At 37.7% G+C, this 20,631-nt stretch overlaps 1 protein-coding gene across 2 annotated transcripts in view; it reads right to left on the minus strand.

Annotated features, from left to right (window-relative positions):
• Positions 1 to 20,631, minus strand: part of PTCHD4 (patched domain containing 4) — a 183,779-nt gene that overhangs the window by 114,151 nt on the left and 48,997 nt on the right. For both annotated transcript variants that reach the window (XM_033102796.1, XM_033102795.1), the window contains one exon: positions 11,449 to 11,929. In XM_033102796.1, coding sequence (XP_032958687.1) covers positions 11,449 to 11,929 — 481 coding nt within the window. The remainder of the gene's footprint in view (positions 1 to 11,448; positions 11,930 to 20,631) is intronic.

Here is a 20,631-nt window from a genome sequence, read left to right on the forward strand (position 1 = left end):
CACGATTAGAAAATGACACTCAAGAGGCTTTTGGAATGCTGGTGATGTTCTATTTCTTAATCTGAGCCGTATTCAAGCTAGGGTCCAGCATTGTGGGCACCTGCTATAGAAACACAGCGGTGCTGAGCTGAGTAAGTAGGAGTGTTTGGGTGGGTGTTAACATATAACTATTAGTCAAAAAAAAAAAGTATACATACAGCCTTTATACATTTTCTGCATGTAGGGAAATTCTTGAGTTATTAAATGAAAAAAACCACACTGCATAATAATATACGTATATACATAGCCATCTTGCTTTATATCTACACATTTATCTGACTATAGATATAGTCAAAGGATTCGAGGAAGGACAATTAAGTTTGGGAACTCATCCTAGATAAAGTGCTCCATACCTCATTGCTGACTATCACTATGGTCACTTTCGAAGTACTCCCCTTGGGAAGCTATGCACCGACGCCAGTGCCTAGTCCACCTTTCAAAGCAATTTTGGAACTCTTTTTCTGGAATGGCCATCAGAGCTGTCATCATATTATCCTTGATGTCCTGAACGTCATCAAAATATCTTCCTTTCAATATTTCCTTTATCTTCGGGTAAAGAAAGAAGTCACTGGGGGCCAGACCAGATTAGTAGGGAGGGTGTTCCAGTACAGTTATCTGTTTACTGGCTCAAAACTCCCTCACAGACAGTGCTGGGTGACTTGGTACATTGTCATGATGCAAGAGCCATGAATTGTTGGTGAAAAGTTCAAGTAATCTAACTTTTTCATGCAGCCTTTTCAGCACTTCCAAATAGTAAACTTGGTTAACTGTTTGTCCAGTTGGTACAAATTCATAATGAATAATCCCTCTGATATCAAAAAAAGGTTAGCAACATTGTTGCAACAAGTTCGCGAACCTAATTGTCAGACCTCATACACATGAAATTTTTATCAAGTTATCTCTGGATGGTGATTTTATACTTTTTTTTTTCTTTCAATGTTTTCCTATAATATGCATTGTTGTTGTAATAAGAGAAAAATGAATTAAAAAAAATCCTACTACTCAGGAATAGAAAATACGGTTTCTAAGAGAGAAGAAAGGTTGGTAGAAAGATATGTGTCAACCCTGAAAATAGAAAATGAATAGCTTTGTGGAAAATGAGACATAGATACTCAATGAGAAGGAAATACTTGGAAAGCAGCAGTGTTGAAAAGGACTTCAGGGTGAGTATGGACAGCAAATTAGATAGAAGCTTGCAGTGTTATGTGCCAGGAATGAAAGCCAATGTTTATTTATAGCTGCAAAAGCACAGGCATGATGGCACAAAACAAGGACAGGCAACCTTTTCATATGTATTTGGAAAATCTGACTGCAAGGCAACAATTTTGTAGCAAACTATCTTTAGTTTAAACTAGGTACAAGGAAGAAAATAGCCACCATGACCTAAAAATCATTATAGTGATATGGAATTCTCCAAGGAGATAATTTCTCATTCTTGTTTCATAAAGGGCATAGCCTCTGTTAATGAGAGCCCCCAAAACCTGGATATTTGAAAATATTCCTTTAGAATCTTTCTCAAAAATGACATATCAAAATAGCCATGAAAAATACAGAAATAAATCTGCATAGGAAGTTTGCATGCCCTAAAACTTTGACTTACTGGAGAAAGCTAAGTACAGAAATTATAAAAGTAGGAGAAATAAATCCTGATACAAGACTGGCCTTTAAAAGGAGATATGGTGCATAATGTCCAAAGGACATCATAAACTTAAGATGTTCAAAATAGCAAGCAGCATATGGCAGCAGATGTCTAGGTGTCAGTTGATAATCAAAGTCAGGTAGGCAAAGCAGACTGCTCCTAGGTCCATTAATGGCCAGGAGTTGGGTTGGTGGAAAGTAGGGTCCAGTACCCCGGAAGAAGGTTGGTTGGCAAGAGTTAGGCAGCAACTTAAGGCAAGCAGATGGACTTTAGTGCAGGACTTCAAACCCAGCAAGATATCGGGGTACTATATCACATCTCGCAAGAGATAGAAAGGCTTGGCAGAGACAGAGATAGAGAGGGATGTAGATATCCCTCAGATAGTATAAATAAAAAAGGCCTTAATTGAGAGACTACTTACAGAGGTGGGGACAGAGTCATTTCTAAAACAAAAAGGAATATTGACATACGCAGAGACTATCAAGAGCAGGAAGCTGTTACCACTTTGGAGGGTAAAGGAATAAAGGGAGTAAACAGTATTATCAGGGTCCAGTAAGAACTATAGATATGGGGGAGTGACTGCCTGTCAGAGGCTGAAGTTGTTGCCAGAGAAATAGTGTCAAAATAGTGACGAAAAGAACAGGGAAGAAGGACCGTGACCTCGTCTTCCTTCTGCCCTACTGTCTGCTGGTGTTATGCCTTTATTGGCCAAGCCCAGCCCAAAGCCAAAGGACAAGGGAGTCTGGGTGATGCAGGCCATAAAAATCAATTTTCCAGTGCAAAGATCAGGGAAGAGAAGGGTAGGAAAAAAAAATGCTTTGGTGACGATGGGGAGTACAGAGAGTCACCTGCCCAAGTGCTGTGCGAGGAACCCAAGGCAAAGACCAGTTATGCATAGTGGGCTAGTATGCCAGAGCTGTCCTTCATTCAGTCAGCCCCCAAATAACTTTAAAATACTTCCTCTATTGTGCTTGCCCCACTATTAGTTGCTGAGGATACAAAAACAGCAAGTCATCCTTTCTAATGAATGCTTTGCCGCTCTGCATGGAAGTGAAGATAGCACAGAACAAAGTCAAGCAAAAAAGAAAATCAGTCATTCTTGGGTTTGGAAGTCAGTAAAAAAATACTATAGAGCAAGAGACATTTAAGCCTTGAAAACCAGAACATGGGAGAGATAGAAGGTAATTTACGGGAAAAGGAACATCATGAGACATGAAACAGTCTTTTGTATTTGGACATGTAGCAGTTTGGTTTTGGTAGGAGCAAAGAATGTGAGAGAGATTGGAGTTAGAAGCCTACGTAGAGGTTAAGCCCATGGGTCGCCTTGGATGAAGCTCTCTCCCTTGGCCAGACTGCTGTAGAAACATAGCGGTGCTGAGCTGAGTAAGCAGGAGTGTTTGGGTGGGTTGGGGAATACAGGAACGCTCACACAATGTGCCTGTCCTTCAGGGTTTTCATCTCTCAGAGTAAGATTAAGAAGAATTAGCAGAATGGGCAAAGGGTGACACAGACTGGAATAAATAACATAACCCAAAAGAAAAAATATCATAGAAAGCTCACCGTGGGGAATAGAAGGGAGGAAACTCAAACCCTTGGAAATCATAATAGGATGGTCACCCTGATGATTAAATTCATTTTATCAATAAATAATCAAAGGAGAAAGAATGTCTCTTAGTCCCAACAGAAACTCTATTTACTTAGTTGATTTACTAACATTGTCAGTAGTGTTGATTCACGTCAGAGAGGCAGTTTATCAGCAAAAGATGGTGGCCAACATAGACTGGTAGGGTCCAGCGTTGTGGGCACCTGCATTGTGTATACAGAACTTTCCAGGGAGGAATTACACTGAATCTAGGAAGAGGGGTGGGCATTTTGGCAGCATTCTTTGAGGGGTACAAGGAAATTCATCAGACATCACTATGTTATAATTTATGCTCATCATAAAGCCTACAGAGCAATAATTGGTCTTTTTTATGTATCTCGAGAGAGGGAAGCCTGGTTTGGGGATATGTGTAAAGCACTGTTTGGAAAGCTTACCAGAACAGAGCTTCTGGCTAATATATTATCTCTTGTCAACTTAATTAAGAGAATCTAGTTTTACAACTGTGCCTTTACAATACGTTTCCTGACCTGTAAGACAGACATTCTAACCCTGGAAGACAACAAATTCTACCCTTTGGCAGTCTCACTCAGTTTCCCCTGCCAACCATACAATCTCATTACCTCTATCCCTTTAGAGTTTCTGCATCTTAAAATTAGGTTGATTTATCTATAGAGAAACTTAAGGTCTTACGTAGAAATCACACCTCTAGAAACACTTCAATAAAATGACTACAGGAAGTATGTGGATATAACAGTCAAACGAAGCACAGCCACCCAGGATGTAAAATAAACTTAGTTCATCTCAAATTTAGTATCTACCTTCCATTATATTATGAAGGAAGCACTATAACATGGCAGAGGACTAGACTTTTTCAAACTTTTTTTTTTTTTTTAATCCACAGGAATTTTTCCTCAAATTAAATCTTTATAAAAACTGTCATGTAAAAATATGAACATGAAGTGCATGGTCAGAGTAGGAAAAAGTAGCCAGGGTTCTGTGGGATCAATTCTTTTCAGGGCTCACTGTACCCCAGCACGTCCTGAGGAGCTCTTGGGGCTCAATTTGAGAACAGCTAACAGACTCAAGGAAACTGGGAGGAAAAAAAAAAAATCAAGCAATACATGTTTTGACCTTGGCTCCGCAACAGACTTGAGAATAGTTCTGGTGACTATTTCCTTCTTTAATAGAAACAGCTGTTCTGGGCAAATAAGGAAGCCATTTCCATGATAAAATGGCCATGGGAATACTTTTAATTTGCATGAGGCACCAAACAAAAGATTTAATGTTTAGACTAAACTCTCATATTTGTAAATCCAAAATCCCCTCATTACATAATCACTTCCAACAACTTTGTTTAAAAGCCATTGTTCTAAAAGGTTTTTAAAAACATACAATTCCACATATAGATGTATATCCATTTCTAAAAAATTAAGCTTTATCTTTGTTGTGAACTAGTAAAATTATGTCATTTATTTAAGAAACCGTTATTGATCACTTATTAGTCATGAAACATTGCGCCAATACAGTTAAATATATAAAGTTGCCTTGGCACTTGACCATGACGGAGGAAAGGAAGGGGACGGTGATAGAATCAGAAAGTGAATTCAACTTACTTTTAAGTATTATGATGAATCCTCATTATGTTCATCAGTTTCATCTAAAAAGCTACAAGTTAGGTACCTTGCATCAGTCTCTCTTTTTTGTGTGTGTGATCTTGATTGGTTTTCATTCAATGAAACGAGCGATCTAACCTGTTTCTTCCCCACTTCCCCCTCTTTTTTTTTTTTTTTTTTTTTTTTTTTTTTTTTGGTTAAGAAGTAGTTTAATTTAATCTTATAACCAGGTCTTTCTGGTAAAACTATCCCCTTTCTTTCATTATGTGGTTTATATCATTGACTGTTATGGTCATACTCCTTGGTTTTTATTATCTCAAAAACTATTAGTAAATATTCTTAACAAATATTTTACTGATTTATATTATTTGTAAATATAAGATAAATATAATATTTAGTTTAGGATATTCCACTTAAAATAGAAACAATCGCTGGAAATATCACTGACCTAGATAAATTCTTATTCCCATTTAGGCCAAGTCAATGTGGAGAGCCCATAGGAAAAAATAAGAGCATCTTCTTTATATTGAGCTCAAACTCAGGGTTATAACTTCTCTAAGGGTACATAATAACATCTCCAAGCCAAGGCTTGAGTAATAGAGATTTGTCTTGGTCTGGATGAAGGCGCTGCTCAATCATACAAAAGAAATCAACAATGACATATAGATATTTGGTACATACAGTATAAACCACAGTATTCCAGGAAGGCAGGTCAAGTGGACCCTTATTGCTCTCTAGTTATTCTCCTAAATTTTCTGCTTTCATTCATTCTCCAATTTTCCAAAGTGACTCTTTCAAATTCCCTTCACTTTCTTCTCAACACCTCCTTTCTCAAATGTATTCTCAGCTGATAACTTGCTTCATATTATACTGACAAAGTTGAAGCCACAGAAAAGAATTCCCACATGCTCCCACCCCCACATGTACCAATCTTACTGGATCTGTCCATATATTTTGTCTTCCCTTTTCTTAACTGTAGATGAGCCGTTTATGCTCTCAGATAAAGTCAATGACTCTACTTGAAGCTCTGAATCCAGTTCTATTTCTCCTACTCAGTGATATTGCTTCTGCAATTTCCTTCTCTCTCTGCTTTATTGTGAAGCTTTCTTTCTTTACTGTGCATTCCCGACATGATATAATCATTGTTATTTCCCTTTATTGCAGAGCTCCAGAAAAAAATGATCTTTACTCACTGTCTTTATTTCTGATCCTCCAAGCCCCACTGAACCTCTTTAAATTACCCTCATCCCTCCTCCAAAGCAGATCATTGGTCAAAGTCACCAATGATCTTCAAATTGCTAAATAAAATGACATTTCTCACTTCTCATTGGACACAGTATCTTAGCAGATTCTGGAACAATTGATCCTTTGCTCCTTCATGAAACTTTCTTTGCTTGACTACTGGGACAATATTGTCTTTTGGTTTCCTGCTATTTCACTGCCTGATTATTCTTAGTGTCATTTTCTGAGTCATCCTCATCTTCCCAAACTCTAAGCATTGGAATGGTCCCAATCTCAGATTTCAGAGTTTTTCTATTTTGTATTTGTATTTATCTTTCTAGTTGATCTTATCAGATTCCATTTCTTTCATTATTACGTAGGCCATGATGAATCCAAATTTTGTATTTTCAGTTCCAACTTAAAGATTTTACTTCTGAACCTGATCTAAATATTGTCTTATATAGCTAACCTCACATTTTCCCACATGGATGCTTAATAAGTATCTCTAACATAGCAGATACAAAATTAAACTCTTGATATTTTTTCCCCCACAACTTATTCCTTCCACAATATCTCTATGGCAATAAGTGGCAACTGCTTTCTATCAGTTATTCAACTCACAAAGCTTGGGGTCATACTTGACTCTTCTTTTTCTTACATACCATAGCCAGTCCTTTAGCAAATCCTGTCAATTCTATTTTCAAATATATATATATATATATATATATATATATATATATATATATTTGAAAATAGAATTGAAAATAGAATATATATATATATATATATATATATATATATATATATATATACTGAGTTTAGTCCCTTTTTACCACTATCACTATTCCCACGGCATTTCAAACCACCATTATTTCCCGTAATGATTTACATAGTCTCCCTATAACCATTTTTCTTCTATTGCAGACAATTTCCATACTGTAGTCGAAGATGCTACAAGTAGGTACAAATGTGTTTTAAAACGTAAATCAGATCACATTCTCCTGTCTCAAAATACTTCAGAAAGCTTTCCATCTAAAGTATTAAGTTCTCAGTACCATACAGGACCCGGCCCTATAATACCTCCTTAACCCTATCTCATAACACTAAGGTAGTTGCCAATTCAGCTCCAACAACACGCTTTCTTGTTCTTTCTTAACTTCCTTAATTTTCTTGCTCTGCCTAACTAAGAACGAAAAGAATAATATTGCATGGATAGTTCTCTTTGAGTGGGACACTCTTTTCTCAGGTTGCCATGTGGTTCCTTCTTCACTTCATTTAGCTCTCTGCTTCATTTTTCATTTTTTAGAAAAGCTTTTCTCTGACGACCTCTGCTATTTATCTGTTATCCTGCTTTAATTTTTATATTTTATATCACTAATGAACAATATAACATAGTTTCTATTTATTTGCTTATTGTCTGATACCTCCTCTTTGCAGGTCTAGAATGTGAGATCCAAGCAGGTAACAATTTGATCAGCTCTGTTCAGTACCTTTGACTCCAGAACCCAAAGTACCTGGAACATAGCAAGTGCTCAAGAAATATCTGAATAAATTAATAAAAAAAATTAATGTGAAGCTAAGTTTTAGATAATGAATTAAAGTCTCACATCTGGAAACTCTGGGTTCATGTAAAGAAAACCAAGTTGTCTGCATGTGTCCCGTGGCATCAAGCTGACTAAAGTAAGACTTCTGGAACAGAAAACAAACTCAGGATGGACAGCAAAAATAATAGTGAGTCAAAGCTACTAAAGCCCCTGGCAGCTATTCACCAAGTATCAACAAGATACAGCAGGAGCCAGCTTGGCACCTGTGGGTGATATTAGCCCATATTTCTCCTTCCAGAAAAAGGACACACAGCCACATAAAGTAAATGAGTTTAAAGAAAGAAAGGAAGAAAGGAAGGAAGGAAGGGAAGAAAGAAAGGAGGAAGGAAAGAAGGAAAACAAAAAGAAAAAAAGAATGAAAGAAAGGAAGAAAGAAAAATGAAGAGAAAGAAAGAAAGGAAGAAAAAAACAAAGAGAAAGAAAGAAAAGAAAAAAGGCTGACAATGGGTTATAAATTAAATTAGTGGCATTCTCATTGGTTTGTGCTTGTGTATAGGAAGGACAATAGGCTTGGAGCTAAATGGGGACATTTTAGGTGGTTTTAAAAAATTATTATAAGTCTGGATTTCTTTTTCTGATATCTCTTCTAGAGAAAATACATGTGCCTATAAACATTTTCTTTTCTATAGCTAAGTCTGTAATATACAATTTGACAGACATAAATTTACTTATAGGGACACCAGGACAAAATATACAAGATGACAAAGGCTTAAAAAAATGCAGGATATAGAGGTACAGTATATGTGCCTCTGAAATGACAGTGGGGATATGAAGTGGATGAATGGTCATAAGAAAGAACAAGCAGATGCAGTACGAAAGGAAGTTAGGTGGTGAGAAATAAGATGACTGAAGGTCAGAATGCCATAAGCAACATACCTGGCTTCAGGGATGAGTTCTAATGAGGATGAGTGGATTGAATCTTGGAGCATAATAGAGTGAATGAATACTTGCTACCTCAGAGAAATCCTTGTAGGAAGATAGGAATAGAAATAGAGGTTGACAAAAGGAATTGGGCCTCTTTCCTTTACACACAACTGACTTTGGGTAATGTAGCTTTGATACTAGGTAAACTGCATTTCGTCAAAAGACTAGTTTTAACCAACGCTGTGTGTACCAGGAGATATGTATCTGCCAAACTCAACTTACTGATGCTCAATTATCACTCGCACCTCACCACCTCCATCAAGATGTGATTTCTGTATCTCACAGCTTTTTGTGTCTGAGGCTCTGCGCGCGCGCGCAGACACACACACACACACACACACACACACACACACACTCTAGAAGTCAACAAAGGAGAATGAAGATTAGAGGTTTGAGGATAATACAAACCTTAAATCTTTTTATAAAGGAATGATCAAATTCTAAGTTCAATTGAAGAACGAAAAGAATAATATTGTAGGATCTTTGAAATTTAAGACTGAAGAGTCCAAATCCTTCATTTAATATATGAAGAACTCAGACAAAAGGATTCAGACAAAAAGACTTGCCCAATAAAGCATATGAAGTTAGTGGAAAAGTTGGGGTAAAAACGATGTCCTAGCCCTATGGAGTATTCCTTTCATTTCACAATTTCTCATCTTGCTATCTTTACTATTATAATAAAATATAATAACTTTACAAACAAACAAAACAAAACAAACCTCCCCTTGACAGAGCAAATACCTTAAATAAGTATACATTTATAGGTCTATCGTTGTTATGTTTCAGATAGCAGAACACTTTCTTTTAGAATACTTTAGGGACTTGAATTGCAAGAATACTGAACAGTAACCATTCACCAGCCTTCCTAGAGTCTGCACTCACATGGTCTAGGACTGATTTATGTGATCAAAAATCACATAAAGGAGAAAAGTGTGTGCCGCAGGGTCTGGACTTTTCCCTCATTGTGGATTTCAGTGTTCTTATTATTTTTTTAAGGAATAAAAACACTATCTGATTTTGTAGAGCCTATGCTAAAATTCAGCATCACCAGAGAACAGGTTTTCTCATTTAAATGGAATATAAAATTCTATATATTATAGACTTTTCCTGATAAATCTTTCCATTACCTAATTAGATTGCCACGACTTTTAGAAAAAGCCCTAATAGGCTGTAAGATATCTAATTTTTCAATCTTGAATGACTCATGTTTCATTTGTGATTCATGCTATATGATTCTTATAAATCTTATATTATTTCAAGGCCCAAAAAACATAAGTATAAATGGTTCAAATCTAGACTCATCCTTATCACTGGACTGGTGAAAAAAGTTTTCATATAGTTCTTTGGGAAAAAGAAAAACACTTTGTTAACAAAATGAACATGCATTTAAAGATGATATGCAAAATCCAGAGGGACTTCCAATTTCCTGAAGCCAAGGGCTGTTTTGTATTCATCGTTGAATCTACTGCATTCAACACACCAGGTTAACCACTAAAACTTGATGACACTTAATTGAGCATTTGCTGTGTGCTATTAACATTAGGTATATTCTATTACATTCAAAACACAATTCTTTGAAGATGATACAATTATTATCCTTATTTTATACAAGAGGAAACTGAGGCTTAGTGAGACGAACTAACTTAACATAGCCACAATGAAGTTAGGTTTCCAGATAAAGAAATTTGATTTCAGTACCTATGATATGAATCTACTTTGCAGTGTTGTTCTCAACAATGTTGGTTAAGGTGAAAACAAAAAGGGCCACCTAAAAAATGCCTACTACACTCTGGCATCCTTTTCATTTAATTATAAAACTGTAATTTAGAGCTGATTTTAACCTGGGGAGTGAAAAGCAATGACTTTTCAGCTGAAGCTCTGTTGCTCATGTCAGTTCACCACCTAGAGGCGATTATTACAGCTCACCTCCAAATCGCTGCATGTAGGGATTATATTATATCTGACAGAACTCTTTTGCAGTACCACAGTTATCACCATTATCCTCTCTTTTCTGATAAGCTCCATCAGTTTGGTTGCTGAGCCATCACTCACTTTTCTTCCCAGACTTGATCTTTTCTTTTGCAAGAACACACACACACACACACACACACACACACACACACACACAACTCATATACTACTTTCTAGACAATTTATGTATGTCTGGGAGAAAACTTACAAGAAGGGACAATCTTGACAGAGGATGCTCATTACTTTTTTCCACCAGAGATGAAAAAATTAGAGGACACATTTTTCAGTGGCAGCAGGATGGTTTTAGTTTATATAGAGGTGGGTAAATGGAGTATATTCTCTGCAAAAACTTTGAAATGAATTAATAAAGTTCAATAAAGAAGTTCTTTGAGATTAGAACCCACCAGTGGTTCTCAGAATCCTCATCCCATGATAGTCACTCTTTATCATCAACAACTTGAGGATGCCCGTAAATATGAGCCATAAAATTTAGTTTGAGAATTTTGAAGGTTTTGGGTCTCCTTAAATCTGTACCCCCAAATCCCTGACCTATCATTTTTGAAGCAGCTGAGCAGAGAATTGCCATATTGGGTACGTTTAAAATACATTGACAGCATTAACTTCCCCAACAGAAATGAGAAATTGGCGTGGCCAGCCCATTATTTCCTGAAAAGCCCAATAAGGTAAAACAGTCACCACCCCAAGTAAACTTTCCCATCATCACACGGATGCACCAAGGCAACATTAAAACAGATTTCCATCGGAGAAGTCAAGAAATGTACTACCTTGCCCCAAACCGGAAAGAATCCAATTACCACAAGGATGGATAGTTACCCATGGCGAAGAAGGGGATTCCCAGCAGGGTGGAGTTGTACTTTCCATCGGTGACGAAGAAGATCCCTGCTGCGGTGACGATGGAGATGCACACGGTGAGCACCCCAAGCAGGCCAAGGAAGGGCTTGCTGCGCAAACAGTCCTTCATGGAGCTGGAGAGGGTGGCTGTGGTCAGGATCAGCACGAGGCTCACCAGGACCTTGCTCCTGGCCAGGATGCTGGTCTTATGAAAGTCTCTCCAGAGGCTAAAGGATGCTAAAGAGTAGAGCTGAAGGTCCTGGTGCTCCTCCTGGAGCTTCCTCATCAGCTTACAGAACTCATTCTCCCACTTCTCCCCTATGAGGTCCTGGGTGGCCGAGCCATAGGTCTGGAGGTAGTAGGTGATTTGAATGGCTCTGGCTAACTTGACCCGCTGGTCCTTGCTGTTTGGCACTTCCACTACCCCGCCCAGTTGGTGTCCAATAAAACTGTTCCTCCCATCCTTGAAAACAGAAAAGGGGAGACTTCAGTTACCAGAGAGATGCACATTCTGGAGAACAGTTTCTTACTCTAAGTGAAGGCGTACAAGGAAAGCAGAGATAGGAGGCTTAAGCAATTGTGGAACTGATGTGGGTGGAGTGACATGTTAGGATTTTATGTTCAACCTTTTAGAGTCACAAGGGATACCATGCAAGATGATTAGGATTAGAAAAGATGCAAAGAGTATTATGAAGCTATGCAAGTCTTGCCACATGCGTAGGAAATGTACGTAAATATTATTTTGATCTCATCCATACTCTCATTCCCACCACTCCCTTCTGTAACAATCCACTATCACTCCTTTATGCAGGATCACGTTTATGATTCAGTTTCGATTGAAAGTGAAGCATGGCATGAGTTAACAGCATTTCAAAAGTTCAAGTAATTATTCATTTAATAACTGTATGCTAAACTTTCTAGGGTTAACACACACACCCACACAAACAGACACACAAACACCTACAAACATTACAAACATCCATACTCATTCTTCATATTCTGGGGGTACAAGTAGTATGTATTGCAGAGTAAGTAGAAGAAAATATGGTGGGTTTGTTTGTTTGTTTGTTTGTTTGTTTGTTTTTACAATTAATCTCATAGTGTTGAAATGCTTTTTATAGCTGGTGTGAACACCTAGTTCACTCCTTACAATTTTCTTTCCAGACACTTGCCTCAGTCATAGGTTGTCGTTTTCCCCACAGAAGACAGTGGATGAATCCCCCAAATGAGACTGATAAGATTTCTGGTGCGGTTGTCAAAAGTCCTCTCAATCTCAGAGTTTCACATACAGTGGAGTATACACGATCATAAGAGGAGGATATTTATAAGAGAACCAACCCTTCCCCTTTAAGGCACACAGATGGTGGACACAGAGTTGCCTAAACAGGTTAGAGCAGTAATATTCTCAACCTGTGTGCCTTAACACTTTGAAGGAAAGCCATTGCCAAATTTTAAACCATTTGGATATTTTCTTTTTGCCACACTGCCATTTACTCTAATAGCAATAGTGGTCAGATGGAATGTTGAACCCAGTAACAGTTTACAGGGTGGAGGATAGCATGGAAAATGTGCTGCAGGTACTGAGTGAGATACAGGCACGGAGGTAAATTTATGCCATGAGTAAATTATGTGTTTGTTAGATCAGGCAAGACATTCATCTCATGAGGCTATGAAAGAGTAGGGTCAGAGCAGAAAACAATTATTTCTGCAAGGGTAGTGCGGGAAGGCAACAAACAGTGTGATAATCCTGGTTGTTTTCACAAAACTGTGAGGTTTTAAATACTCAAGTAGACATGTGTAACAATTATTGTGGACTTGTTTAGTCCAGGCACCTATATCTGAGGTACTTGTTTACATTTGTATTTTTAACAGGCTCTGAAAGCAACCCTAATACTCGAGAGTGTGTGGCAAACACAAAAAGTTCGAGAAATGTATGGAGAGTATAAATGCTATTCATAGGATCATCGAGAATTGAAAAAGAGACATTGCATAGGCACTCCACATACCATTTTTTCCCCACACGTTCAATAAAAACAATCTTTCTATTTAACTCAACCTGACAGACTGTAAATGAACAATATATTTGTAAATAAGAATTAGATCTGAGGTTTTGTTTTGCTTTGTTTTCCCTTTGCTTGGTGTATCTTCTACTTCCAAGCCATCTTCTTTCTTTATAAAAATCAAACTAAATTCCAGCTGTAGGTTCCCAAGGCTCTCTCTCTCGATGAAATCCCATTGGGTTCTCCAATGAGTTGCAAGAGCAAAGGTAGATATCTTTGAGGAAGGACTGGGAATCCTGTCCTGGCACTAAGAGATTCTGGAATATGGTTTCCACTCTTTCAATCCAGACACATTGCTCCTCAATTAGGCTTGTTTATTTTTGTTTTTAGCTTGGTATAATTTTTAGGTCCACCCTTGTTTCTAATTCTTTGAAATCTCGTCTGTGATGTTGACTTGTGCTTTTGATCATTTGAAAGAGAGAGTATTTTAAAAGCTATATTTATTCACTTAAGAATGTGCAGTTCCATCTGTCTTTACTCATTTCCATAATCAAAAAGATTTCTCAGGGATCTTTAGCAGCGGAACAAAAATTTATGCATCCCTCAGGCCTCATTTGGAGATTACAGTGGATCAAAGAAGGTGCTGATAATATGTCTAGGCAAAAGTAAAAATTTTAAAGAAGGCAAAATATACATTATTAAATAACTGATCTTCATTGGCTTTGGCTAACTGTTCACCCCTCCTTTTGAGGTTGTCTAATTTTCATTTTTTACAAAAATGACTTCATAAAATATGTGCTTTCCTTCCATTATATTCAAATCAATGTAAGAAATAGAATGAGCTTCTCTCTCTTTGTCTGTTTTGTTTTACTCCACGAACCAAAGGAAAATAAACAAGGTCTTTGGATGTCCTTGAATCGAAAACTCTATTGAATGGTCCACATTTGAGACAAGCCATTGGCTCAGTAATTCTAGTCAGTACAGTCCTTTTCCCCTGTAAGGGGAAAATTCTACTGTTTTGTAAGGGATGGTAGAGGGTTCTTTAGTTCCCCAAACTAACCAATTCGTAGATGTTTCTATGTCAGAAACAGAGAAAGAATATAACATATTGTAATTATCCTCTGGACTTGTAAAAAGTTAGATGGGATTAATGGAGAGAGTACTTAATGAGGAGTCATGTGACCTGGGTTGCTGTGTGCATCTCATACTAAGAAACTCTGGTCTGGTTTGTTTCCCCTTATAGGTTTTAGTTTTCTCATCTATGAAATGAATAGATATGAGTATATGAGTAAATGTTTATGTGATATTGAAGACATTTTTCAGCTTTATTATTCTATGAAAATATCATCTATGAAGCCACTCCGAAGAGATCTAAATGTCAGAACGATATCATTATAACTAATAGAGCCATAAATTTATTATTTTTACATCTGGGTAAAATTTTACCAATCACAGGGTAGAACTATTTTGTTGAATAGATGAGCAAACTTAAAGACTCAGAGACAACAAACCTTCCAGTCAAAGGGATGAACCCAGAGTTCCATCTCAATTTTTCTGATTCCAAATCCAGTACTTTCTAGAATCGTATGGGGGTGATTTCAGGGAAGCCACATTGGCTTCCACTCCCTACTAAATGCTCCTTATCATTAAAACTATTTCACATGTGGATCCCCCTTTTCCAACATTTTCCTCTCTACTAAACCAGTTGCCTCCCACTTAACACATATGTAAATTCAACTTCCTACTTTCCCAATAAAACCTCCTACACAAATTCTGATATTCCTTTAAATGCAAAAATCACTTTAATGCCTCAATGAAGATAAATCTTAAAATAAAAATATGACAAGATGGTAACATATTACTTTCAATGCTCTCCTGTTTCAATGTTTCACTGTACTGAACTGTCGTCATTAACATGAGATGAATTGAAGTCCCTAACTCATATCCTTATGTCCACTTTAGCTCTTCCTCAATACGGTCTCCCTATTAAAGCCAGACGTATTTGCTCAATTTGAAATGAGATTACACCGTTTCTGCATTTAAAACCTTCTGCTGGCTTCCACTCGCACTGAGAATAAAGAAAGAACACTTTACCAGGCCTACAAGGCCCTGCATGCTCCATTGCTGGTTTAGCCCTCAGACCTTGTCTGTTACTATTTTTCCCTCATGAACTCTGCTCCAGCTTTTTTCCCTGGCCTTTCTTCCTACTCCTTGAAAACACCAAGTTAGTTTTTACCTCATGGCCTTTGCACCTGCCGTCCCCTCTGCCTGGAATGCTTTCCCCATTCTTCTTATGGCCAGGGCTACTTCCTCATGGAGATCTTAGCTTAAAAGAGAGCTTTTGAATCACATGGTCTAAACTAGACACCTCTTTGTCCACAATAACTCTGTATTTTATCTTCTTCTTTTAATGATTTCTATGCAAAGTGATCTTTATGTAACCATTTAATAGTTCCTTTTCTGTCTCCTCCACTAGAATGTGTGCTCATTGAGAACTGGCATTTTTCCTTTCCTTGCTCACTGATAATTTCCATGCGCCTAGAACAAAGCCTGATATATAATAAACACTTCATAGTATTTAACTCAGTGAATTCACTGTGAGGTATATATAACTAATCATATATTATTTTTTAGAGACTACTTTGCTAAGAACAGGAAATGTAAGAGACAGCTCAAAGTATCTGAAGACAGTAAGATCTCAAATGAAGAGAGTTGTACACAGAAATTAGACGTTGGTACAAAAGAAACTAAACTCATCTTTTCTTTCAATCTGCTTAGTCTAGTGTAACATTTCCCCCAAATACATTTCCTTTTCTATTTCCATTGCACACCAAACATGTGCAATAAGCTAGTCAATGGATAGGGGAGCTTAGTGAGTACCTAGAAAAAGGATTTGTACGCACTATAGCTGAGGCTAAGAACAGCACAAGACGTTCTAGGAACTGAAGGAAGAGATGGGAATTGAGGCTAGAGAAGAAAGCAGGGCCTCTTCTCAAAGTGCCATGAAAGCCTTATTAAGGAGTTGGTATTACTTGTCCTGCAACAGGAAACCACTGGTGAGTTTTAAGCAGAGGAATAACGCGATTTACTTTTGGAGCACTCACTCTCAATCATGATTTAGGGAGTAGGGATGACTCTGAAGATCTCAGTTAAGAAGTCCATGCAATATTTCTGGTTCTTGATGCAGCATTAAAAAATGTCAGCTGAGTCAGTCTTTGGTAGGTAAATTGTTTCAAGGTGAATGAATAGAATTATAGGTCATAATGCTATCTCACAGCCACAAAGCATCTCATCACATTATCTCCCCAGGAGCAATAATGCCAGGATAAAAAAAAAAAAAAATCTTGGGTTCATCAGGTCTTATTTAGTTTACAGTTACTGCTTTGTAGCTCTTAAAATTACTCCCACCCAAACCACACCTCTAGAGTCCAAAAGGAAATTGAACTCAGAGATAAGATCAAAGAATCAATTCTTTAAAAGCTAGAAGAAAGAAACATTAATGTCATGAACAATTGTGCAGAAAAAATTTACTTGATGATGCTTTGAAATTATAGGGGAGTAAATGTCATATCTGCTGATAAAAGTGAATTGGCATCCTAAAATGATTAACCATAGAGCTGGGAGGACTATGGGTGGAGCTGGGCCCCTTGTTAACTCTCTGATACTGATTTCCTGTTAAACTTTGTGGTAACTTCCGGGGGAGGGAGTCTTGTATATACCATGTTTCCCCTAAAATAAGACCGGGTCTTATATTAAGTTTTGCACCAAAAGATGCATTATGGCGTATGTTCAGGGGATGTTATCCTGAAAAATCATGCTAGGGCTTATTTTCTGGTTAGGTCTTATTTTTGGAGAAACATGGTAGGGAGGCCATCTTGGGAAGGTGATTCTTCTTTTTGCACGTGGGTGGCTGGTTGGAACACCTGCCAGGAAGTATGCATTCACACACTCCTTGGTGGTTTTGTTTCTTTTTCTTTTCCTGAATAAAACACTCTTTTGGTGGACTACCTGGAAAATAATTTGTCCAGTCGACTCTGCCTAATAAATGTGCTCAGTTGACGTTAGATACTTTCTGTGACTGCATGCACAGAAAGTATCTAATGTCATTAGGAAACACAGCTCCTATCCAAGACAATCGTAACTCAGATTTCATTGATTTTTGATCTGATTTCAGATTTCATTGTCCTGCGAGGACAATGGAAACTTTTAGATGGTCAGTTGTCTTTTATTATTGAAAAGAATATCTTCCTATGTATGATAGACAGTGACATTTCTGAAGGAATGGTAAGGTGTTTTTTTTGTTTCTTTGTTTTGTTTTTTTGTTTGTTTAAACAAGACGTTCCCTCATACTTATTTCCTAAATTAATCTGTTTTATTCTCAGTATCAAGTATACACACAAACCGTGTGTAAATAAAATCATCAACTGTCTTCATTTCCTCTCCGGAGCTTCATGTTTAGTAGAAACAAGCAAATATTGAGAAAGCAAGTTCCTACAAGATATTTAGTTAAAAGAAAAATCGAAAGTCAGTTTCAAAATTAAGTCTTTTAAAGCATTAAAATGTCCTAATAAAGAATAAATTAAATTTCTTATGCACAGTACTAAGCTACTAGGAGAGTGCAGTCATGAATTTTTTATTTTTGTTTTTTCAAAAAGGAAGGGAAAAAAATAAGGTTTCTGTGTTGTTGAAATGCTATAAGAATTTTAGCCAACGAGAGTATGAAATAAGTTTAACAAAGCACTCCAGCATATAAATTAGCTGAGACTGAGTTGGAAATTTTTAACATATGTGACAGACGTGGTTCCAAGATTTAAGAACTGTATTTGCATTATCCTAGGTTAACTGTTCCAGTCATTCTGTCAGGAAGTGTTCTACTGGAGTAACTTCCAATCACCAATGAGGACATAGAGGCTGAAGGGGAGCAGAGTTTGCCACCCCAAATATGCCTCTTAGGGATGTTATTTTAAGCTGGTTATTTTTAAGGCCCAGAAGGCTCAGGAAGAATCTTTGACCTTCCCCCTAACTGCCTAAAAGAATTTTAGAAGGACTGTTCTGGGAAGGAACTAGCACCATAGATACCTGTAGTTTCATCTCATCTGTGTGTGGTAGACAGGGAGGAACCTAGCAAGGCCCTTTGATCCAAGTCCTCTCTGTGTCACATTGTCTCTAGATGATCCAGCAAACATATGTTTACTAAACATTAACTCTTTCATCTCCCTGTGAATTGCCTTATGCGTTTGGAAAGTAACAGACACCATGACTTTACCTAGTCCAGAAGATCTATCGTATTAGTTTCTGTGCTGGATGGTAGTATGTTGTGTGCGGGGTAGTGCGTAGGTGCGGGAGTGCGGGTGGGAGGGCTGATGGAGATTGCGTCTTCGGTTAGAGTGTCGATATGAATCTCGCGTCTCGCTCTCTCTATGATCTTAGGACTCATTACGTCCTGCTTCCTTCATTCCTTCTTCCTTACCTTCTTCCTTATCTTCCTTCCTTCCTTCCTTCTTTCTTTCTTTCTTTCTTTCTTTCTTTCTTTCTTTCTATCTCTATCTATCTATCTTTCTATCATCCATCTATCTATCTATCGTCTATCATCGATAGATATAACCACACAGCAGGTCCTCGAATAATGTTGTTTCCTTATAATATTGGTGAGAAACAAACGTTGATTCCTGGCTGGGGCCGCTCTCTGTGGAGTTTGCATGTTCTCCCTAAACCTGGCTGAGTTTTCTTTGGGGAATCCAGTTTCCTCCCACATTCCAAAGATGTGCAAGTGTCTACATGGTTCCAGTCTGAGTGAGTGTGGGTGTGAACGGCCCTGTGATGGAAGGGCGTCCTGTCCAGAGTGGGTACCCGCCCGGAGTCCTGAGCTGCCTGGAGAAGCTCTAGTCACCTGACATCCTGAACTGGGTTGGAAAATCATTAGTTTACATATTTTTATTAATTTTTCTTAAATGTATATATAGCTCACATTTAAGTCAATGTTTAATATTAGAAGTGTTTTGGGTCTTTATTTAGAAGTTTGGTGATGTTTTTGTGACCAGAAATATGCCATAGGAACTTAAGTCAATTAGCCTATGGTAAAATTGGTTTTGTTAGGTCATTTCACTTAAAGTTGCCGTTTCTAGGAACCTGTTAAGTGAGGACTTCCTGCCTTATTGCCTTTGGAATTCTTCATGCTTATGTGAACTCCTGGTGGGTATGTATTAAATTTGATTTTCTCCTGTTAACCGGCCTTATGTCATATTAATTATTAAAGCAGCTATAAGAACCATGAGGGGAAGGGGGGAATTTTCCTCCCCCACAAGGCCAAGTTCTTTAGCTCCTAAGGGGCACAGCCGATCACTTGATTCTTGTTTCTGATTCCAATGCTCATACTCTTAACACTGCTGCACAGATGTCTGCATAATTTATGGACAGACTTGGATGAAAGGAAGTACAATGGAGCAGCATGTACACAAACTCAAGAGTTCAATTGTCTCACTTAGAGTTCCAGCATCAACACTGACAAGCTGTGCAAGTCTCTTAAGCTCTGGACATCAGTTTTATTATTGGTTAAAACAAAAATCAGAAGGCATCATGAGGATCAAGTGTGTTAATACACATAAAACATTCAGAGTAGTGCTCAGAAAGCATTGGATGTTATCCTTATTAATACGAGTATGTGATAAAGTAACTACTCTTTTGTCACTTAGCCATCTGAGCTTATTTCACATTTCTCAGCAACTGTCTGTTAATGAGGCACAAGATCCAGACACCTGGCTGCAAGTCCCAGTTCTGCTACTCTACGCATACAGTATGGTGACAGAGGACATGGTGCTTGATTTCTCTGAATTCTGAGTCCTTCATTCCAACATATAAATTTTAGCTTATGTTATCTCTAAAGCTTTTCTTAGCTCTGTATTTAATGATGCATCTGTGGTAAAGTCATTAGCCACTACAAAGTGAGCTAGATTAGAGTCTGCCCTAACGCGGTGGGAGGGGGTGTGGGGCTCAGGCGGGAAGCAATAAGAAGGAGAAACGCAGATGACCCATGTTCATTTCCATAGAAACAAGAAGCTTTTTATCTTTTTTTTCATCTGGACGCAGTAGCTTTTTCTCCTCTTTCCGTGAATAATTTCCAGAGAGAATTCTGCTCAAAATTCTCTGGAAAAAAATCAAGAATTTT

The sequence above is a fragment of the Rhinolophus ferrumequinum genome, chromosome 3, assembly GCF_004115265.2.
Source record: "Rhinolophus ferrumequinum isolate MPI-CBG mRhiFer1 chromosome 3, mRhiFer1_v1.p, whole genome shotgun sequence".
Classification (NCBI taxonomy): domain Eukaryota; kingdom Metazoa; phylum Chordata; class Mammalia; order Chiroptera; family Rhinolophidae; genus Rhinolophus; species Rhinolophus ferrumequinum.